Genomic DNA, 22,094 nt, shown 5'->3' on the forward strand with positions numbered 1-22,094 from the left:
ATTCATATGTAGTTAAAGATTCCAAATGTTTTGAAATTTTATCAATTACATTTATATAGTCCCCCCCCCCCCCCCGTTTTCTGAAGTGGGATGCAAATAGTGAGATCAGGGCTAGAGATAGCATCCTCGGAGTCTGCAGTCTTTCCTCTATTGGAACAAAAATACCTTTAAGCTTTTAAATTCAAAATGTCTGTGTTAGAGAAATTTATGAGATCCATCTATCCCATTGTATCCCCAACCATTTCCTTATACTAACTCTTAGGACTTACAGTTCCCCCAAACTTTAAGAGTATACATTAAGTAGTTTCTAATTTGCTGTCTGAATCATTGTTCAGTCGCTGTTCCTATGTATATAATAAATACAGGTGATTATGATCTGCAACTGGGAAATAAGGAATTGTAAAACAATATTATATTAATAAAAAGAACATGTATTCTGGAGTCAGAAAGCCTTGTCCTGGCCCTAACACCTACTGGGTTACTATTATATAGCTTAAACCCATTTGTAAATAATATTTTTCTTTTCACCCTGGTGTAAGTTACCTGAGTGAGTTATCAAAACCAAAAGAAAGTAGCTATGGAAATATGTTTTTAAATTAAATGCCATTAATATAATTATTACTTTAAAATTTTATTTGCACATTCAGTTTTCCTAGTAGCTTATTACATTTATATATTTTAAACATAGCTTTCAACTACATCATTATTAGACTTAGAATGACATCTCTTAGTTATTCAATGTTTATTAAGTAATTATTTATTGGACTTTTAATTTTTCCTGAAGATACTTATTGGATTCTCCATTAGGGATTAGGTGAGAAACAGGACTCAGTTTCTGCATTGGGTGGCTATGGATTTGATGGGGAGGCAGAACAGCAGAATACAAGCAAGGACATTTCCACTTTACAAACCTCCTGTGTGTGCTTCCATTCAGCTGTTTCTCTTGGATAAAATTTCTCCATTTATTTTTCTTCCAAGAACCATGTGGACTGGAAGACAGAGTTTGGCGGTCCTTGAATCACTGGATATGAGCTTGATCATCAATATCATAATAAAGCAAGTGTAAAAACAATATACTGTGTTGTTTTTTTCTGAGAATTGAGGTAAGCACTTTAAAGTGAAAAAATTACATATAATTATAACTGTTCCACTGATTTAGCTCATAATGAGATTTACTTCTTTCCTCTCTTATACTTATTAGGACTTTATCTTTTATAAAATCAATATTATTTTAGGTGTGTGGTTCTTATTTTGATTGAACATTGGAATAGGGGAAATGAGGATGGAAGCTAAGGACTTTGGAAAAATACTAACTAAAATCTGAGATCAGTCAGGATTATATGAAAAATTAAATATCTTCAAATATTCCTATTAAATTATTGTATAGTTTGATATTTCATTAATTGTACTTCTATAATATTGCTTTAAAAAATAGGAGCATTGTTGATATATTTTTCCTATCTGGTAACCAGAGAAGAACAATTCAGAACAACTTGCCCATCTATACCTAAATACCATGTTCAGAAACACAGGCTCTTGAAAATAACCGAACAGCAGAGAATTTAAAGGAAAAACAAAGCTATGACATGTATTGTTGAAGAAGGAATGAAAATGGTTGGAGAATTTGAACCTACAATTTTAGATGAACTTTGAAGAGCAGATGAGCAATTTCAAGATAGAGAAGAATCTGTTGGTTTAGAGTCAGTTGAATAAAAAGAATAAAAAAATGTGTCAAATAACTAGACACATTTCATTCATATCACCACATAAACACATAAAATACTAGAAAATATTTTTATTTCAATACCAGCACAGATTAAATTCCAAACCAAAAAAAAAAAATCCCTTTTGCTTTCTCTGTTATCTGATAATCTTGTCTTTCTGCTCATCATTCTGAACTCACCATTATGCTATAATCTTTAGAATATATTTCTGAGATTTAAACAAAAAAATTCTTCTGGCAGTTTCTAATATGTCATTTTATACAGAATTAGTAAATAAATCAGAATTTAAATATGTAAATTTCTCAGGTTTTTTCCTGAAGTACTAAAACACAGTATTTGGACTGTAGATATTAGAACTATTTAGTTTCTTAATTATTGCCAATTAAATTTTATCCTGAGGTAGAAAATTTACATTTAGCAAAATAAAAGTCATCTATTATTTTACTATAATCTTTATGTTTTCATAATGTGTCTAGTGATGAGAATAGAAAATAGAACTGTTACTATAAGAACTATATATGTCAATTTGGTCCCAGGCGACCTCTGATACACGTATCTATTATACAAGGTTTATCAGGTTAAACCTAATTACTTCTTAATTTATCCTGCTTGTTTTTTCCTTTTGTAAGTGTTCAAGATTGAACCCAGGGCCTTGAACATGGCATGCCATTATTCTACCATCGAGCTATAAGCAGGCTTTTATCTTGGAAATGCTCATACTCTTTATTTCTGCTGTAGAAGTATTTGTGGACGTATTGTGCTCGTCTGTAGCTCTGCTTGCTCCTTCATGGCAGCCCACCGGAACTTCTTGCTTCTCTCTAACGAAGAGTCCATTGGCCATTCTTTCACCTTCTCTCTCTCCCCACCACCTTTCCTAGACTCTAGCTGTCATCTGCCTAGAAGCCGGGAGTCATTCAGATGCAGCAAGTGTGAGACCTGTAATTTCTAGGTAATTCTTAAAAATGTGGAGCTCCAGGTTCTGGGGCTGTCTTTTCCACTGTATTTGAATAACAATCTGTTAAAGCCTAAAGTACTCAGGGACCCCTGCTTAGTGCCCTCTCAACATTTTAAAAAGTAATTTTTACCTTTGAGATTATATTATAATTACAACATTTCTCTCCCTTCTCTTCTTCCCCCAACTCCTTCCATGTACTCCTCACTTTTTAAAATTCATGACCTTTTAATTCATTAATTATTATTACATTCATGTATGTGTATATATACATATATATATATATGTATTCCTAAATATAAACTGCTTAGTTTGTATAGTGTTACTTGTAAGTATTCTTTCATTTGACATTGGGTAGCCAATTGTTATGTGCTTCCCTGGGGAAGACTATTTCTCCTGCTCTCAGCATGCCTTAGTCTTCTGTAGTTCTGTGCTCAATATGCTACATGAGTTTTAGGCCTTTGGAACAGGCTTACAAGAAAGGTTGGGAAATATGGAGAAGTAGGTTAGGAAACCCATAGACTGCTTGAAGCAGAGATTCATAGTGACTTGGACAGTTTAGAAAAGCATAAAGCCAAATCAAAAGACAGTGAAGGCCAGTTGCTAGGTCCTCAGTGTTCAAATCAAAGGAGGTGGTAGAAGCAGAGGTTAGGAACATGGAGAGCTAATCCTTGCATTTGACCAGGTAGCACAGCAGCTCCTTGGTGCACAGATTCTTCTGCAGGTACAGTAGAAACAGACTTTGGGGATAGAGCCTTCACCATTAAATTAGTGGCCTATGTCACAAGAATCGTGTTGGCAATTATTGGTGATACTCTTTCTGGTGCCTTGGTCATAGCATTAGAATCCCGAGCTGCAGTAGCCATTGATTTGGTTGTGGCCAATGCCAGGGGGTTTACTTTGGACACAACACTTCTGAAAAGACTTAAAAGGGCCAGGGATGGTGGTGCTTACCCAGGATGGTATCAGCTGGATGCCCATGGGTCTTGTCAGAAGCTTTGTTTTCTTTGAGTGTGATTTATAGAAACCTGCATGTTTGAGAGACTGTCATTGATCAATAGGAATGGGTAAGTCTGGTGCCAACGACCCTGTAGCCTTTCTTTGCCTGGATTGCAGATGTTGGCTGTGGGATAACTGAAAGCACTGATGTCATCTCTCAGCTGTGATTTGCAGATGAGCAGTTGTCTTTTTATAGTGAAATATGACATGGATCTGGCAGACACAGGCTTTGATGTTGGATGCTCAGAAGGGAAGAGAGAGCCCTTTGTCAGTATTTAGAGTGATGAGGCAAACAGGACTTCCACTGAACTGAGAGCATAGAGAAAACTTGATGCTGATGGAGTTTTGGCTTAGTCAACTGATGGTTGTCTTTCCTGCTGTCTGATGCAGTCTGATGGGACTGCTGCCTCTAACGACTAAAGAAAGCTGTTCTTGAGTAAAGCGCCTGCACAATTATCATGTCCTGCTTTTTAAGTAGTTACATAAGATGATATCTATTATTATTGTGGCTATCACCATCTTTGAATAAAGAAGATTTTAATAATTAAAAGAACTTTTAAGGAGATTTTGCAAGTTTTGCAATTAAATAGAAAATTTAGACTAATAAGCTAAAAAAATTTGTGCTGATTGTTGAATGGCTACTAAATTTACTAAATAATTCAGCACTTATTTAAAATTTAATTTGGAAAAAATTAAACTTTGATTTATTTTCAAAATCAGATTGAGGTGGTGAAGTTTTCTTGCTGTATACGAGACCTTTAGTTGTTTATTGCTATTTGCATTGTGAATTGAGTACAGGTGCTTACACTCTGTGCCTACGACAGAGTAAGCAGAGTGGCAATGAGGCTTTTATAACAAGGTACTTGGCTCTGTGAATGTGAAAGATAATATTTTGACCATACTCTAATGTAATCAAAAGTAGCTTCTTTAGAAGTTAGTGGTTACTAATCTATTTTTAAAGCAAGTATTTATTTCATTCAATTGATTAAAATTCTTACCCTAGGTCTAAAATGTGAAAATAAATTTTCTATGAAATAAGAAAGAAGAGAAAAAAATCTTAAAAGAGTAGGATGTCTCAATGACATTGTTGCATATAGTGGAAGGCTAATTGAATCTATAGATTTTAATTTCAGCACTCGGGAGGTAGAGGCATGTGGATCTCTGTGCTTTCCACGGCAGCCTAGTTACACAGTGAGCTCCAGGATAGCGACAGTTGTCTGTAGAGGGACTCTGTCTCAAAAAAAACATTATGCTAGTGAATCATGTATAATTAAAATGAAAACTTCCAAAATTATTTAACAAGTCTCTCAAAAATGTTAGAATACAAAATATAGTGCTTAAAACTGAGGGTCCAGATTCAGCAAAGCAAATAATCTGGTTCTGGAACCTACTTGAATAATTTATTTGCATCCTGATGGGCTGGGTGGAAACCTATTAATTGTTCTTAATAATGATAAGAATGAACTAAATATACTGGTATCAACCTCCGTCTTATTCCACACATTTTCCAGCAGCAGAATTTGATGGGCACTAGATTAGAGGACATTTCTCTCTTGTCTATCATGGAACAGTGTGCTCAAGTATCCAGATGCCGTGTGTGTGTGTGAGTATGTGTGTGTGTGTGTGTGTGTGTGGTTTATATACAAATGACTCATCAACTTAATAAGTGAATTGTGCTCTTATATATTCTATTTTTCTATGATCAGAGAAAGCCTTGGGTGCAGGAAAGCAAGTGTGTGGATGGGATTGCTCCAGGCTGACCTGAGAAAGGTAGCAACAGAGGAAGTAAACAGATGTTTCCGGAAGAAAAGAATTTCCTTTGCAGTCATTGTCCATGTGAATCTTTACATTGTCCATAGTAGAACATGACCGTTTATTGCTACTGTTAAAATAGCTCTGTGATTGGTATGTCTTTGCTCTTATTTGAAAAATCTTATTAATGAAAAGTATCATTTAGTAACCAGACTTATTGAAAAGTAATTCTTATAACATATCCTATGAGTTTAGCATGCTAATGATCTCTATTTTTGATTCATTCCATTTTCTTAAATTTTCATAGAATTGATACTCTTTGTATGAGATTTTCAAAAATATTAAAATAAAAATTTGTCTAATGCTTAAATATAAACACTTACAATAGTTTTATTTAGAAAAATTTAAAAACATCATTCTTCTTATTATTTGAAATTGAATATCAGAATTAGTAGTTTTTGCTTGAGAGATTGGGAATAAAAACATTATATGAAGCTTCCTTTGTGTGATTAAAATTATATTCAATGTCATTTACCATTTTGGCATATAAATATATCTTTAGTCATAAGCCAGGGTAGATGATAAAGAATGTGTGTTGAAGAAGTGAATATGTAAGCATTTATCACTGTTTTTGAAAATTTATCACAATAAGAAAATTATGACACAAGAAACTATTTTTTCTAGGAATTAAACCCGTGTTTAAGTCCTGCTGCTTTGTGGCTATTTGACTTCATTTACTCTTTTACTTATTTATTTATTAAAAATTTCTGCCTCCTCCCCGCCTCCCACTTCCCTCCCCGCCCTCTCCTTCCCCCTCTCTCTCCAGTCCAAAGAGCAGTCAGGGTTCCCTGCCCTGTGGGAAGTCCAAGGTCCTTCCCCCTCCCTCCAGGTCTAGGAAGGTGAGCAGGCCAGCTGGACTGGGACTGAAAAAGCATGGGATCAAACCGGACTCTCTGAACGTGGCGGACAATGAGGGCTGATGAGAAGCCAAGGACAATGGCACTGGGTTGTGATCCTACTGCATGGACTGGCCTTGTGGGAGCCTAGGCTGTTTGGAATTCATTTACTCTTATATTTAAAAAATGGACAACAGTGTCTCAGTTGAGAATTGGGATATTATTAGTTTTAATTGAGAAGGCTTATTAATACATGCAATATATTAAGAAGTTTGTAAAAGTGTTTAACAACTTAAAGGCTAGCTCATTTATGTACTGAAAGGCATTAACTATTTACCTTAACTGATTTGTATGGAAGATGTCCATATAACTTTACATTGTAAATTCCCTTTACCATTTTTATTAAAGACATTTAGCAATTATTTGGGGGGCTCTGTTTTGTTTTCTGTGGACTCCTTAAAGCGCCTTCCTACTTCAATCACGAACTTCATTACTGGCTTAAGTTGGGTTGTCAGGGATAAGATAGGTGTGCCAGTAACACAACAATACATAATGCCGCCTCTTCATGAGATTTGAGGTCATCAGTTTCAAACCAGAAAGGCCACGTGTACTTCAGCATGTCACATTGGTTCGACTCGCTCCATGATTTGTTTTCTTCCGAGAAGTTTTCCACTCACTTAATCACAATGGTCTCTATTTGCTCCGCCGTGACATTTGAAATCATTGCTTTCTTAGATAAGGGGACATAGCCAAGAAGGGATGAACGGTTCCTTGTTCTATGACATCAGAAAAAAATAGTGTTTAGTTTAACAGCCTTCTGAGGGAAGCAACTTGAGTTTCTGAGAAATACTTATCAAATGTCAGAAATGCTCAGGTGTGTTTGAGTAAGGCATAAGCAAAGATAAAGGACTTTTGAGTTAACATAGCAGTATTGTATATGGTATTTTTTATAAACCTCTATGCCATAATTAGATTTGTTTAATAGTTTTGTTTTGGCTTTTAAAATTTTGGATAAATAATTGATACTGAGTATTTCTAATAAGTAAGCATGTTTGTTTATTTTAATAAGTACACCCAACAAAATCTCAGTTTTCAGATAATATGGAAAAATAGAACAATTTGTTTTGAAAACTGTTATCAATATCTCCAAGTTTGTAGACAGACACCTTTGTTAGTTAATGATTTACATCCAACATCAAAAATGATTTGTCATTTCCAAACTCTATGAACATTCTATCTTGCCTACCGCAATACAAATCCATTTTTTTTATTTATTGGCAGTTATTCTTTACTGAATTTTTCCTAATTTCCTGAATGTTAGCCAACTAACTGAATTTCTCAAAAAATATTTTATGATTGCCATTTATTACTTAAAAGTATATTTAGTTTTATTTTGTTTTAATTTTGTGTGTGTGTGTGTGTGTGTGTGTGTGTGTGTGTTTGTGGGGACATGAGCATGCATACGTGGATGCCCAAGGAAGACAGGATCCCCCACAGGCAGCGTTCCTGGCAGCTGTGTAAGTGGCTTGCAATGTAGATGCTGTGAACTGAACGTAGACCTCTGGTAGAGCAATCATAAACACTGAACTTGTCTATTCTGGCTTTACTTTTAGGTTCATTGGTGCTGAATTCTTTATTGAAAATGTGAATAATAACATTATTCCTTTGGAAAATGTAACTCTTATTCTGAAACATATACATACTATGTATATATATATAGAGAGAGATGTGGTGATTATATATAATTATTATATAGTTATATATGATAATATAACTATGATTATATAGTTATTTATGATAATATATCTATTTATATAGTTCTATAATCATATAATTATGATTCTCTATATAATATTATGATGCACATATATTATGCATAATATATAATCATAAATGGAGAATAAAAATGTAGGTCATGAAGTAATTGAATCTAAAATCATCACATCCTTGATATGAGGCTTCATCGGGCAGAGACCAGCAAACGAACCATAATATGTTTTTAAGAAATGCTCTGGCTGGGCAGTGGTGGCACACACCTTTAATCCCAGCACTCAGGAGGCAGAGGCAGGTGGATCTCTGTGAGTCCGAGGCCAGCCTGGTCTAGAAGATCTAGTTCCAGGACAGGAACCAAAAAGCTACAGAGAAACCCTGTCTTGAAAATTAAAAAAAAAAAAGAAATGCTCTGATCTATAGATTAAAAATAAATGGGCTCAACATGGCTTAAATGTGTTATCGCAGTAACTTAACTAACTTAACCTACTGTTAGTGGACGAGGTTATTATTGTAACAGGTAGAGCATTATTGAAAATGCATGGACTATTTTTTAAAACTCACTTGAGGGGCCTGTTTATAGGTATTTTCAATGATAGATTTTATTAAGCAATGAATTTATTACATGTTGGCTCACCTGCTCTTTATAGAACTTCATGATTGTGATAGAGAATTAGAAAACAAACTATTAAAATATGTAAAAACTACCTATTGTATATAAACTTGATATTTCCTTAAAGTGGAATAAGTTAGTTGCATCCACTTTAATTATGATTATGGATGTTTTTCACACTTAAAATTTTACTTAAGTATTCAACTATGGTACACATTAAGTTTATAAAAATAATTTTGGTGACAGTCTGTCCATTATTTAGTTATCATATTGTTTCTAATTTCTCATTGTGTTAAGTCAATACTCTATGTATGTTTCATTTTCTTCCTTGTCATCTTCCCATGATTATCATGTATTACTTATAATGTCACTGTGATTTTTCTCCTCTTACTTCTGTGTAGAATCATCTGTAAAGTAACTTCATATGTATGGGATGAATGCCAACCATGGCAGTCTGAAACCATCACAACAATCCAAACCTCAAAGCTAGGCAGTCATCTTTATGCTCAAAATTGCCTAAAGAGGGAGCACTTGCACTTAGGACTTCTCAGGACTGACCAGGAGAAATATTATTTAGTTATTAAAGTGGAATGCAAATTAGGTAACTAATTGTGTGGTTCAAACCACGAAGTGTAGAAAGTAAAAATTCCATTTGTTCTTCAAATATTGCCCTTTTCACAGCACTTTTCTTGCTAAATATTGCCCCTTTCACAACTAAACATTGCCCTGGCTTTTCAGTCTATCAGACTGTTTTCTGTGTTGGTTCATCAGTTTTAGGAAGCATATATCATGCTTTCCACTTCTTTTTCAACTCTCTTAGGTCATAAATTTCATCTGTTTTCTCTCTTTTGTCTCACAAATAATATAGCAGTTGGGTGTGGTAGAACATACCTTTAATCACAGCACTTAATAGGTAGAGGCAGACAGATCTCTTTGAGTTCAAGGACAGCCTTATCTACAGATTGAGGTCCAGGACAGCCAAAGATACAGAGAGAAACCCTGTCTCAAATACATAAATAAATAAAAATAAAAGAAATGGAGTTTAAAATAAAGCCATGTAAAGATGGAAAATACACAAAGAATCTGAATACTGTATGTTATTGTTTTTGATGGCAGAGAGAGAAGCAATGCTGCTAAAAGGTATTTAATTATAAATGCTACTGGGTTAATTCAACATATATATTTTGAAAATGCCTTGACTTCAAAATTTAAGGCAAAAGATATGTTACTTAGGAGAAGAGGTTTTGCTTTTGTTTCCACAGGAAATGAGAGGCTGTGGATTTATCCTAATATAGGCTTTCCCCCTTTACCTTTCTACCCTGCCGTTTGTCTATGGGCCTAGTCTGTCTCCTATCTATTCAGAGGCAGTTCTTTGTTCCTCTGGTACAAATATCCCTTTCCCCTTTCTCTTGTTCCCTTCACTTTCTCCCTCATCCTCTATCTCCTGTCTTGTCTTTTATTCCCTGCTCTGTGTCCCTGTGTGGAAAATCTTTTTTTGTGTGTGTGCTGAGAACTTGGTCTTGGGGTATCTTGTACCACGTATTGGTCCCTTCATAAGTCACCATTGATCACACCACATTTGTGAAAACATTGTAGGTTTAGAGTAGGTTGGTAACCAGTAATAACTCTGCTAGACAACTCATGTTTTCCTAGTATGGTGTTAAAAATATAAACCAATGATATAAGTGACCCGCTAACTTTCCTTATAATTAAAAATTGTGTATGTGCTTAGTTCATATGAATATGTGTGCAGAAGCCTGAAGATAATCTCAGGAATCATGCTTAGAAATTTCATTTGATGCTTTTGAGACAGTTTTCCATTGGTCTGAAAATCACTAATTAGGCTAGGTAGTCTGCCTGGTGAGCTCCAGGGATCTTTCCATTTCTGTCATTCTAGTGCTTAGATTAAAAGTTACCATCATCTTGCCTGGCTTGTATAGGTTTGGAAACTGAACTCAGGTCCACATGCTTGTACCACAAATAAGTTGCTGACTAGCCATTGCTTAGTACTATTTCTTTAAGGGAAAACCTATATTATATGTTAAAACTCTGGTTATTCACCAAATAGACAGAAGAATCTGAAATCCTAAAGCAATCTAGTGTAGTGTGTGTGTGTATGTATTTGGCCACAAACTTTTTAGATGCATTGTTGTGAGACTACTTTTGCATTTGTAGTCTCCATCAAGTCCTGGAATCTTGTGATCAGCTGTGTTTGTAGCTGTGCTTGCCTGCAGTATACTTGTGCTCTGGACCTTTATATAAATAAGTATATTTAGTGACCACAAGAGTCACTTTGTGTATTCCTCTGGATTGCAACACTATGACATATCTTCTCTGTTCCCAGCACCATACTTCAGATTTCATCTGAATGTGGCAGTTCTTAGTGTCAAATCATGGACTGTGATCTCTGCCCACAGGTGAACTGCATACCAAATCACACTAAATATTAAGTCTATATTGCTTCCTGGGGCATTGCCATAGATCCCACGTATGACATTCAGTTATTGACTGGCGAGATGGCTCAGTGAGTAAAGGCACATTCTGCTTAGCCTGACATCCAGGTTCAATCCCTGGGCCTTACGTTGTGGAAGGAAAGAATGGTTGCTTGCAAGCTGTTCTCCGACTTCCACACCTGTGCTATAGCATGCATCACACACACACACACACACACACACACACACACACACACGCACACACACACACAATGTTTAAAAAGGTATTGTCTGCTTTTCATTGACTTTATTCTGCATGAATCATAAACCAGTTAACGGTGGCACCAATGTAAGATGAAAGGGAAGAAGCAAAGATCTGGATCTGTGAAAATTGCATCTTCTCTTAAATGATGGAAGACAAATGCCTGAAGAAGAGTATAATGTTGGAATTTGGATTCTGTAAGACCTGTAAAAAAGAAGATAGTTTGGAATTCTGTGCATAGCATGTTGGCCATTTTCACATTAAAGGTTTCCTTTAGTTTCAAAGACTTCTTCTCTGACTGTAACCAAGAACTTTATCAAATTAAGTGTTTGAATTCAAATACAAAAAACTGACCTGTGCTGTGGTACACACTTCATTTAAGTTGTACAAAAAGACACTCTCCTTTACTCAAGTGTCTTTATAAATGATGCATCGTGATTTTAATTCAGGATTCTAGACTCACAAGTTATGAACATACATACTACTGAACAATGATTACTTGTAAGCATAATAATGCAATGATTTTGGATCAATAAAATATATAACCTTATGTTAAATAATTTTTTCATCCTATTTTATATTTTAGTCTCTAAAACGCTCTGTGTTGGATATTTACCCAGTTCTTCCCTTTCTTAGTATATATTAAATAACATCTCAAAACTACAATTTATAGTGTAGTCACAGGTGGTTTCTAGTTCTCTTAAATTAGTCCCTATGGAAACATGGTATAGAATTAGGTGTCCACATTTGAAACTGAACAGGCTCTCACCTTGTACATTTTACCCACATTTCTACTTGAGTTGTGAGCTCAAAGTTATGACACAAAGAAAATCCAGAGAAAATGATAACCAGCCCGAGGTTATTGATGAGATGGTTAATTTTTTTCTGGCCTGTAGCCCTCCCTCAGATCACAGACCCTTGCATGGCATCTTAGACCATATAACATGCATCCAGTTTGATAGATAATAAACTTCTATTATAACTAATCTCAGCATTCATACTTTTCTCTCCAAATAATTTCACCCTCTGTGAGTTTTTAAAAATACCATTAATATTTATCATTATTTAACTTCCTAGAATTTCCCAATTATTTTAAACTTTAGCCATCTATTTATTCAAATAATTAATGGTATTTTTCCTTATGTTTAATATTCTGAGATTTAATAGATAATTAATTAACTAGATTACATTTAATATTCATGTATTTAAAAAGGTAAGCATTTTACTTCTTTCATGATTTATCTGAAAAGAGAGTAAGGAGGTTCAACTCTTTCCAGGAGTTATGTCTGAAGTAAAGGACTTCATGAAAAATAGATAATTTCTTTTGCCCTATTAATATGAAAGTTAGAGTGTAAATATTGCTATTACAGGCTCATTTCTTCTTTCTCTTGCTGTGTCTTTCTGTCTGTCTCTCTCTTCCTTTCTTATATTTTTCTCTATATACATGGAATTGAACTTAGGGCCTAACACATGTTAGGCAACAACTTTACACTGAATTATATTCTCAGGCCTCTTTTTCATTTTTAAAGTTTGAGACAAGATCTTGCCTGCTTCTGGGGCTGGTCTAGTCTCTATCTAGACTAGGCTGTTTTTGAACTTGTGATCTTCCAGCTTCCATTTCCCTAGCCATCTGAGATTATAGGCCCAACATGACATGTGACTCTAGTATACAACACAATAGAAGAAATTTCACTCAGGCAACTTTAGAGTCAAAACGTGAGATTGTACAAAGTATTTACTTCACTGTGTGAGTATGGATGAATTAAAATTAACAGACTAAAGGAGAATTGTAACCTTCAGGAAAATGGTTGATAAAAGTACAAATACAAGTTTTCTTCATTTTTCAAAAACATACTGTTTGCATTTCTTATTGAAACAAAGACCAATTTGTCGATGTTATATGGTCAATGCAGGTTTAGATATACACATTCCCCATCCCGTGTATAGTTATACCAAATTACAATCCTAGTTAGCTATTCTGCTTGCTCCCTTAAAATAATTTATCCTCTCTTACTAGTTTAGAATTTGTGATTGTCTGAATAAGTCATTGCATGTTGTCTGGATTGTTCATTTTAATCTTGCTCACTTACCTTTATTGTCTTCTTTGATGGATTCTTGATGTTTTTATGCTACACTTGAAAGTACTGGGACTGTAGCAGTCTCAGGATTATTAACTGGCTCTGTGGAAGCTTCTGGATTGGCCACAGTAATTTCCACTGGTTCAATGATAGGGACTGGTGTAGACTCAACAGGAGTATTGGTGTCAACAGTTGGCATGGCGGTGGTATCGTCATTTTGATTTGTAGGAATGGCAAGAAAGGATGGGCTTGGAATAGGATGCGGTACCTCAGTAGGCTGGGGGAGATTTGGCATTGTTTGCCATTGGAAGATTTGGGCTGGTGATCTAAGCAGAAGCAATCTTGTAATCAAGGAGTAATACATATATGGGTCAATAGCTACAAATGGCCTATAGTGGTAATAATTAGGTTCATAACGAAGATTTCTGCTCAGCATATAGCGAACTGGTATATTCAGGACTCTTCTCTGATCATACAATATTTCATCCTTTTCAGGGCACTGCAGAAAGGAAAAATGTGCAGAAAGGTTCTAATTGTAGATCAAAATGCAAAGGAAACCAGCGGCTTTTGAAATAATGCAGATTTTATGTTGAGCAAATAGAGTATTGAAAGTATGTAATCCTAAATCATTATTTTTCTTAGTTTTTAATATACACTTTTTCCATTCCATGTATGATTTTGATATTGTGAAACATTACTTGTGACAACATAATATTTGTTTTGAACAAATTAGGTAATTAATAATGTAAAATATGTATTTTCTTATGGAAGTCCGGTATATATGGAAAGTACTAATTAGACTTTACATATTTAGTTCCAGTACCTAAAAAGTCTCATAGAGAACTTTACCCATTATATGCAAACACACACAATGTTTACAAACACATGTGGGTGTATTCTCATCTCATAAATATTAATTGTTCACAAATGTTATCAGCCCGAGAAATGGCATGTTTTATAACAGAATTGTAAAGTATGGGAAGATTTTTTTAATTTAAACTTTGGATTTAAACATTTTTGTTTAATTTTCTCCACTAAGGATTTTTCTGTTTTTACTTATTTCTGCCACCATGTATTGAACCAACAAAGTCATACAGCATAGCAAGTTTTCCTGTAAAAAGAAACAACTAATATATTCTGTCAAACACATTTTGAAACAAAAGGAGACATTAATATGAGAAAATGAGATGGACTTATAGATGAGTCAGGTAAGACGTTTTCTCCTACTGAACTTTATGAAGTGGACAGGAGATAAAAGCTCTACTTTTGTTCATTTCCCTTTAAGTATTCCATATTGAGAGTGGCCTCATGTGCTAAGGAAGCATTTGATTGGGCCCTCGCAATGTGGGCTAATCAAAGAAACTAAGACTTTCAGACAAACACCCAGGTTGGTTCGTGGTATCTTTGTTTAAGTGGTGTTTTTACTTATTAAAAGATAACTAATTTATCCTATAGAGATCAAACATTTTAGTTTTAATCAGAAGGTATTCCTCTTTGCAGACTATCATATAAATTATTTTTATTTAATTTATTCTGTAGAGATAAAAAGTTTATTTAGTTTTAATCAGAAGGTATTCCTCTTTGCAGACTATCATATAAATTATTTTTATTTAATTTATTCTGTAGAGATAAAATGTTTATTTAGTTTTAATAAGAAGGTATTCTTCTTTGTAGACTATCATATAAATTATTTTTATTTAATTTATTCCATAGAGATCAAATGTTTAGTTTTAATCAGAAGGCATTCCTCTTTGCAGACTATCATATAAATTATTCTTAGGTTATATAAAGAATTGAAAATAGACTTACAGTCACTTGTTCCTGATTTTGCACCTCTGCAACCTGTGAGATTAGAATAAAAATAATGATAAATAACAAGGGAGAAAAATCTAAACAGAAAGTCTTTTGTTTGTTTTATATTTCACTTTTGTATTAAAAGCAAAATGAATATTATACTCATTTTACATTAAAAAAGCATTTCATTGACACATAAAAGAAAGTATCACATTGCAAATTTTAGATGCTTTGGAAAGCTCATAAATATGAAACATAAACTCTATAAACTTCTTTTTTTAAAATTATTTCACTATGTTCTTGTGACTTGAAGCCTTCATGAATCTATCTTCCGGAAAGAATGTGGCTTTTGTACTCTGGAAGTCTCCGTGGCTGTGATTAACGACACAAGATGCAGCCTGTCCAAATTCCATCACAGAGCATCAAGGGGGCTCACACGGTCCCTCCCTCCCTGAGCAGTTGTTGAGAGTTAATAGTTGCTGGTAGAGAAAGTAGTGTTTTCAGAGTGTGAATCATTATGCAATGGAACCTCCTTAGACGAGGCTTTGTCTTCAGGGTATAGGCACTGGCAAGTTGCCCACACTCATGTAAATGACTCTTTATACATATCTCTGTGGATGATCTCAATTATGTGTTGTTTACATGTATAAAATATTAAGAATAAAAAATTAAAATAAAAAAGAAATTAGAAGAGGGACTTGTTGAGAAGAGGAAGGGACCCAGTAGTAGTGGCAGGAGCATCAATGAGAGCAAGTGTGAACAAAATATATTTTGTATATGTATATCAATGTCATGATAAATCACATTATGTATAATTAATATTTACTAATTAAAAATCCTTAATAAAGAAAACAGGAAGGAGAGCCGGTTATAAAGTAGGCTCAATAATTCATGAATTGCTGTAGAGCAGGAAGGGACTCATTTTATGATTTAAAATTACCTCCTATTACTCAAAAGAGAAAACCCAAACATAATTTCAACAATTAAATGAAAGTAACTAAATGTAACACACACAGTAAAATTTTAAAGGTAATTTTTTTTTTTTTTTTTAGTTTTTTGAGACAGGGTTTCTCTGTGGCTTTGGAGCCTGTCCTGGAACTAGCTCTGTAGACCAGGCTGGTCTCAAAGGGAATTTTTTTTTATCCCAAGAATTTACTCAGAAGTATTGTTTAGTAGATACCTGTTCCCATTTTATAATTTAATCAGATGCTCCATCATTTAAAACCTTTGTAATCTTATCAAGAGGGCACATACTATTGCCTCCTCCTCACCCTCCTTTGGCTGCTGGCAGATGAGCTTTTGGAATTGCAGAATGAGTGTGAAAATAAAGCCTAAAAGTAGCCCAAACTCCAATGACAATTAGTTAACAATTTCAAAGAAACAGACCCTCTTACATGATTCCCTTATTTCTGTGTCTACCAGCCTGAGAGCTAATTATGTACACGGGTACCTGGGAAGGACTTGGTTAGCCCACATAGTAAAGTGTCACAAAAGATAGTAATTTAAACACTAAAAGGTATGAAGGTTGGTTAAACTTGTGGAAACATTTAAGTACTTGGTTTAGAGGCATTTTACTATGGTTGAACGTTTCAGAATATTGTGTTTGAAATTCATGTCTCTAATCGATAATATCAACTTACTGTTGGATCCGGGTTTTGCACCTCGGCAGCCTGAGGAATTACCAAAAGAGAAATCATGAGAAATAAGTTAAATATTTTAAAATCTTTAAATATTTAGTCCATAAGGAGGCTGGAGGATGAGAGAAATAGAAACTTCATAACAAGGATCTCTTACCCTGGACTAGGATTCCTATACTTACTGTTTATAAATTATATTTACGGTACTTTCTAAATTAGAAATATATTTTTACAGTATAGGAGTATGGAAAACATTCTATGAACAATGAAGTATGTGTTATGGTAACTAATTATCTAAAAGAGTTTTTATTTTTATGAAACAAGTAAACCTAGAAAAGCTATGAACCAGTTGTTATGATCCTTGAAGTGCCTACATTTTGATATTCATAGAACTGAAACTCTCAAATAAAATTTACTTAACATCTTACTAACAGAATTTAAATGAAATTAACTTACCAAAAAGGGCAGAGTTAATGCCAGAATATTCATAACTGCGATAAAATTCCTCATCATTGCACCTAAAAATAAATTTAAAAAATTAAATTAAGACTCCATTGCTATCAAGTTAGAAGTGATTGCATGTAATGTTTTCCTTAAGGGAGAAAAAAAAAACCCTCTGAATTATAGATAGTTTTAGCCAGTACATTTTCACAGAAGTAAAGAAACAGCAAACTTGAAGTAAAATTCGTTTAATTTTTGACTATTAATGAAGCTATCATTAAAGTGTAATCTGCTGGGAAGTGCTCTGCCCAACACTGAGATTATGGAAGTCGAGCTAGGCCCTGACTATGAGCAGCATGGGTCTTAGGGATGCGCCTATCAGCACAAGCCGTGAGAAATGGAGTGGGTGGAAATGCCGTAGAGGTGGGCTGTTATCAGCAGCAATCTCCATTTCAGATGCTTATCAGAGTCTCTGAGGCAAGACTTGCTTAGAACCTTCATCAGGCGATGTAAGGAGACAGAGACAGAGACCCACATTGGATCACTGGACAGAAATCTCAAGGTCCAAATCAGGAGCAGAAGGAGAGAGAACGCGAGCAAGGAACTCAGGACCGCAAGGGGTGCACCCACACACTGAGACAATGGGGATGTTCTATAGGGAACTCACCAAGGCCAGCTGGCCTGGGTCTGAAAAAGCATGGGATAAAACCGGACTCGCTGAACATAGCGGACAATGAGGACTACTGAGAACTCAAGAACAATGGCAATGGGTTTTTGATCCTACTGCACGTACTGGCTTTGTGGGAGCCTAGGCAGTTTGGATGCTCACCTTACTAGACCTGGATGGAGGTGGGTGGTCCTTGGACTTCCCACAGGGCAGGGAACCCTGGTTGCTCTTTGGGCTGACGAGGGAGGGGGACTTGATTGGGGGAGGGGGAGGGAAATGGGAGGCGGTGGCGGGGAGGAGGCAGAAATCTTTAATACATAAATACATAAAAATAAAATAAAATTCCAAAAAAAAAAGAATTTGATAGGAAAAGAGCATCTCAAACTTAGGGCAAACTTGGGGAACATCCATAGACATTTTGATTGAGGTGACAGGGGGAATAATGTTACAAAGTCTAGAATTTAAAAGTAAAGATATCAGTGGTAAAGAGTGAGACATGACCCTGAGCAAAAAACAGTTTAGTATGGAGCAGGCAGAGTTTGAACCTAGGTGCTATCCTGCCTGAGTAACCATGGGCTTTCAGTGACCTCTTTCTAGGCCTTGCATTTGTTACCTGTAGAAATAGAACATCAAGCTGGGTTATTTCCAACATTTTGTGACCGTTAATTAATATATCAGACATGGGATGGAACTGGAGGGGGCATTTGTCATAGTCTAAATTCACTTTTCCAGTAATGAAAGTGATATGATTAATTTTACTTCTTTAATAAGTATATAATAAGTGTATATATATACATATACTTCTTTAAGAAGTGTATATATATGACAATTTTAATGTCTTTAAGGTATTTAAAAAAATCAGTCTTTTTCTAAAAGAGTCACAATGCCCATCTGCTCATTTAATTTTCATAGTTCTTAGATAATAACATTTCAAACTTCTAGTATGTTACTCTATATTGTATTTGTGAAAGGAATACTGTGTCTTACTGAATCTATTATTTTTGCTATACTTGAGTTATGGGAAACATCTTTATAAGAGTCACAGAATCAAGACTTGGATGGCCCCACCCTGCAGAGTGGAAAAGAAAGACTATTTGCTGCTCCTGATAGAAGCCTCAGGGAATTGGAAAAGCTGCTTGCTAAAGTGACTTCAGAACCACCTCTAAGAGATCACTGGATTGTAAACATCTCATGTGTAACCTAAGTAAGCAAAATGTTTATTAAGTGGATGGAATTCCTTATTAAATTCCTTATTTCCTGACTACTTTTTCAAATGATTACCTGAATATTTTCTTGTTAAAATCATTTTAACTCCTTTTAAATAATTAAAAATATATTCTACTCAAGAAATTGGTCATCAAAAGAACAAATAATACAATAAAAAATAGAGTACAGACCTAAACAGAGAATTCTCAACAGTGGAATCTAAAATGGCTAAAATGTTCAACATCCTTAGTCATCAGAGAAATGCAAATCAAAACAACTCTGAGATTCCATCTTACACCTGTAAGAATGGCCAAGATAAAAAACACTAATGACAATTTATGCTGGAGAGGTTGTGGGGTAAAGGGAACTCTCCTGCATTGCTGATGGGAGTGCAAGCTGGTACAGCCACTTTGGATATCAGTATGGTGATTTCTCAGAAAACTAGGAAACAACCTTCCTCAAGACCTAGCAATACCACTTTTGGGTATATATCCAAAGGATGCTCAATTGTACCATAAGGACATGTGCTCAGCTATGTTCAGAACAGCATTGCTTGTTATAGCCAGAACCTGGAAACAACTTAAATGCCCTTCAATCGAAGAATGGATAAGGAAAATATGGTACATTTACACAATGGAATACTACACAGCAGAAAAAAATAATGACATCTTGAATTTCGCAGGAAAATGGATTGAGCTCGAAAACATCATTTTGAGTGAGATAACCCAGACCCAGAAGACAATTATCACATGTACTCACTCATAAGTGGTTTTTAAACATAAAGCAAAGAAAATCAGCCCACTAATCACAATCCCAGAGAACCTAAAAAACAGTGAGAGACATACATGGATCTAATCTACATGGGAAGGAGAAACAGACAAGATCTCCTGAGTAAATTGGGAGCATGAGGACCTTGGGAGAGGGTTGAAGGGGAGGAGAGCAGAGAAAAATGTAGAGCTCAATAAAATTCAATAAGAAATATATATGAATAAATTGAAAAAATATTATTTATTTTATATTTAACATGCTATTATAAATACAATATTATATATAATATCACATATATACCATTATATATTTTTAACATTAAATGATAAGAGTTTTTTTCAGTAGAAAGGTAAGACTCTATTGTATGTATGAGATACAAGCTTTAAGAGCTTGTGCTTGTTTTTGTCACTTGCTAAGGAGATATCATTTGTGAAATTATGGATCAATTCAGCATTGAAAGGCATGTTTTAATACACTATAGTAAAATAAAATATAATAATTACACTATAATAAAATAAATTATGAGTTTTAAGTATCAGTAAGATTTAAAGATAATTATTGGAATAATCTCAATAATTAATTATAGTTTTAATTTTCTGAGAAATTTACCGACAAGAATAGTAGGTTTCTTATGAATATCTTTTATATTTGTATATATATATATTGTATATATACAGTGCCTTGTATAATTTGACAGTATCAAACGCAGACTTAAAGTATAGTTAAAAATTTATGATCATAACACTGAAGTCTAATGTCTAAGTTAGGAATTAATATTGAAATGATACCTAGATGTATTTAAGCTTAGCAATCAGGGCTAATAGGGAAAAAGTGTGATTCCATAATAAGTCTGGTGCTATCACAAATAAATGCTCTATATTACTGCACTGGGCAGTTGAGGACCATTACCTTTACCTGGAGTCAACTCTTGCTTGGTAGAAGGTCTTGCTTGGCTTCTTAGCTGCAGAGAAGACTCAAGATAAATAGCCGAGACTAATTATAGGGTATTAGTACCAGCAGCCATACTCTTCTTCCCGCCTACTTCTTACCCAATGAGATGATGACAAGAAGGAAAGACCTTATGTCAACGGGGTCATTTACAGGTCAGTCCTAGTCAGGTCACTGCAGAGCGGGAAATAGGGTTGTTAGTCATGAGGATGGAGGAAAACAAAACAAAATGAAGCAAACCCCTAAAATAATGAATGCTTTGTGTCTCCCAAAAGTATAAGAAAATGTATAAAAATATACTAATTGCATTCTTAGCCTATTTATTTCATCTAGCAGAATCTAAAGCTATTGCTAAAATAAAGCATAGCCACAGTTATTTTTCACATTGTGTTTGTACTCTAAGAACTTTGATTTCAAGTGACTTTATATTTCATACGATCCATGTTGGTCATTATGCCTTCAAATTCATTCAAGAAACATTTTCATCACCATGAAGGCTGATCATTTGCACTTTGGATTCAGCATGTACTCCTCATAACACTCATGGTTCAACCACTGAATGCACACTGGCAGACTCATTAATTAATTCATGTGAAAAAAAAGAAACTTGTTTTTACTGGACCTCAAAAGTGTTGGGAATAATTACTCTGTTCTAAGGACAGGTTATTCTGGTTTAAAGCATGGGATGCAAAGCAGCCAATGCCACTAATACTTGGGTAGAATGTAGCTAAGCATGCACTTTGTTGCCTAAATAACTCGGGATAGAATATTTTTCTTTAGTTGTGTGTGTGTGTTTTTTTTTTTTTTTGTAGTAACTCACAGCGACTTCACTTTGTGGAAACTTCCTTAGATGGATGTGCTTGCCAGAATCCGTGTTGCACTGCCAGAATGGAAGCAAGACATAATGTCAGCATTGTAGAGTTCTCACGTATTTCTGTCTGTTTCAGGGAACTATGACTTGACTTAGAAAGTTGAGAACATTGTTCTGATCCCTAGAATACGTGTGCAGCTTATACATAGGAAGTCCGGACTTACTATTTCTTAGAAGTTGGTTTCTGTTATTTAGGGTGTTGCTCGTGAAATATCACCAGCCTGTCTATGTAGACTGTTAAAATATCCTTTTTCCTTTGGATATACGCGGTCAAGTGATAAAAG

At 34.7% G+C, this 22,094-nt stretch overlaps 1 protein-coding gene and 1 long non-coding RNA gene across 3 annotated transcripts; one reads left to right on the forward strand and one right to left on the reverse strand.

Annotated features, from left to right (window-relative positions):
* The first annotated feature begins 987 nt into the window (after positions 1-987).
* On the forward strand, positions 988-6,307 carry LOC121460693. The gene is made up of 3 exons (XR_005976096.1): positions 988-1,103; positions 5,382-5,580; positions 6,254-6,307. It is a non-coding gene; the product is annotated as an uncharacterized LOC121460693 (long non-coding RNA).
* Positions 6,308-13,524: 7,217 nt separating this feature from the next.
* Positions 13,525-17,422, reverse strand: Csn3 (casein kappa). 2 transcript variants are annotated; one of them, XM_041671064.1, is made up of 3 exons: positions 17,366-17,422; positions 16,913-16,942; positions 13,525-13,977 (listed from the first exon to the last, which is right to left on the reverse strand). In XM_041671064.1, exons 1-3 carry the CDS (start codon positions 17,420-17,422, stop codon positions 13,525-13,527), a joined length of 540 nt encoding a protein of 179 aa, XP_041526998.1. The 2 variants fall into 2 exon arrangements, with proteins under 2 accessions (XP_041526998.1, XP_041526999.1); XM_041671065.1 differs by lacking the exon at positions 16,913-16,942.
* Between the last annotated feature and the right edge of the window lie 4,672 nt (positions 17,423-22,094).

This window comes from Microtus oregoni, unplaced genomic scaffold (assembly GCF_018167655.1).
Source record: "Microtus oregoni isolate MIOR12 unplaced genomic scaffold, Mior012 000021F_ref0000039, whole genome shotgun sequence".
NCBI lineage: Eukaryota > Metazoa > Chordata > Mammalia > Rodentia > Cricetidae > Microtus > Microtus oregoni.

Coding starts and splice junctions, on each gene's coding strand:
- Csn3 (XM_041671064.1), bottom strand. CDS start 17,422: ATGATGAGGAATTTTATCGCAGTTATGAATATTCTGGCATTAACTCTG. Junction 16,943..17,365: donor CATTAACTCTGCCCTTTTTG/GTAAGTTAATTT, acceptor GTAATTCCTCAG/GCTGCCGAGGTGCAAAACCC. Junction 13,978..16,912: donor TGCAAAACCCGGATCCAACA/GTAAGTTGATAT, acceptor TCCTTTCTGCAG/TGCCCTGAAAAGGATGAAAT.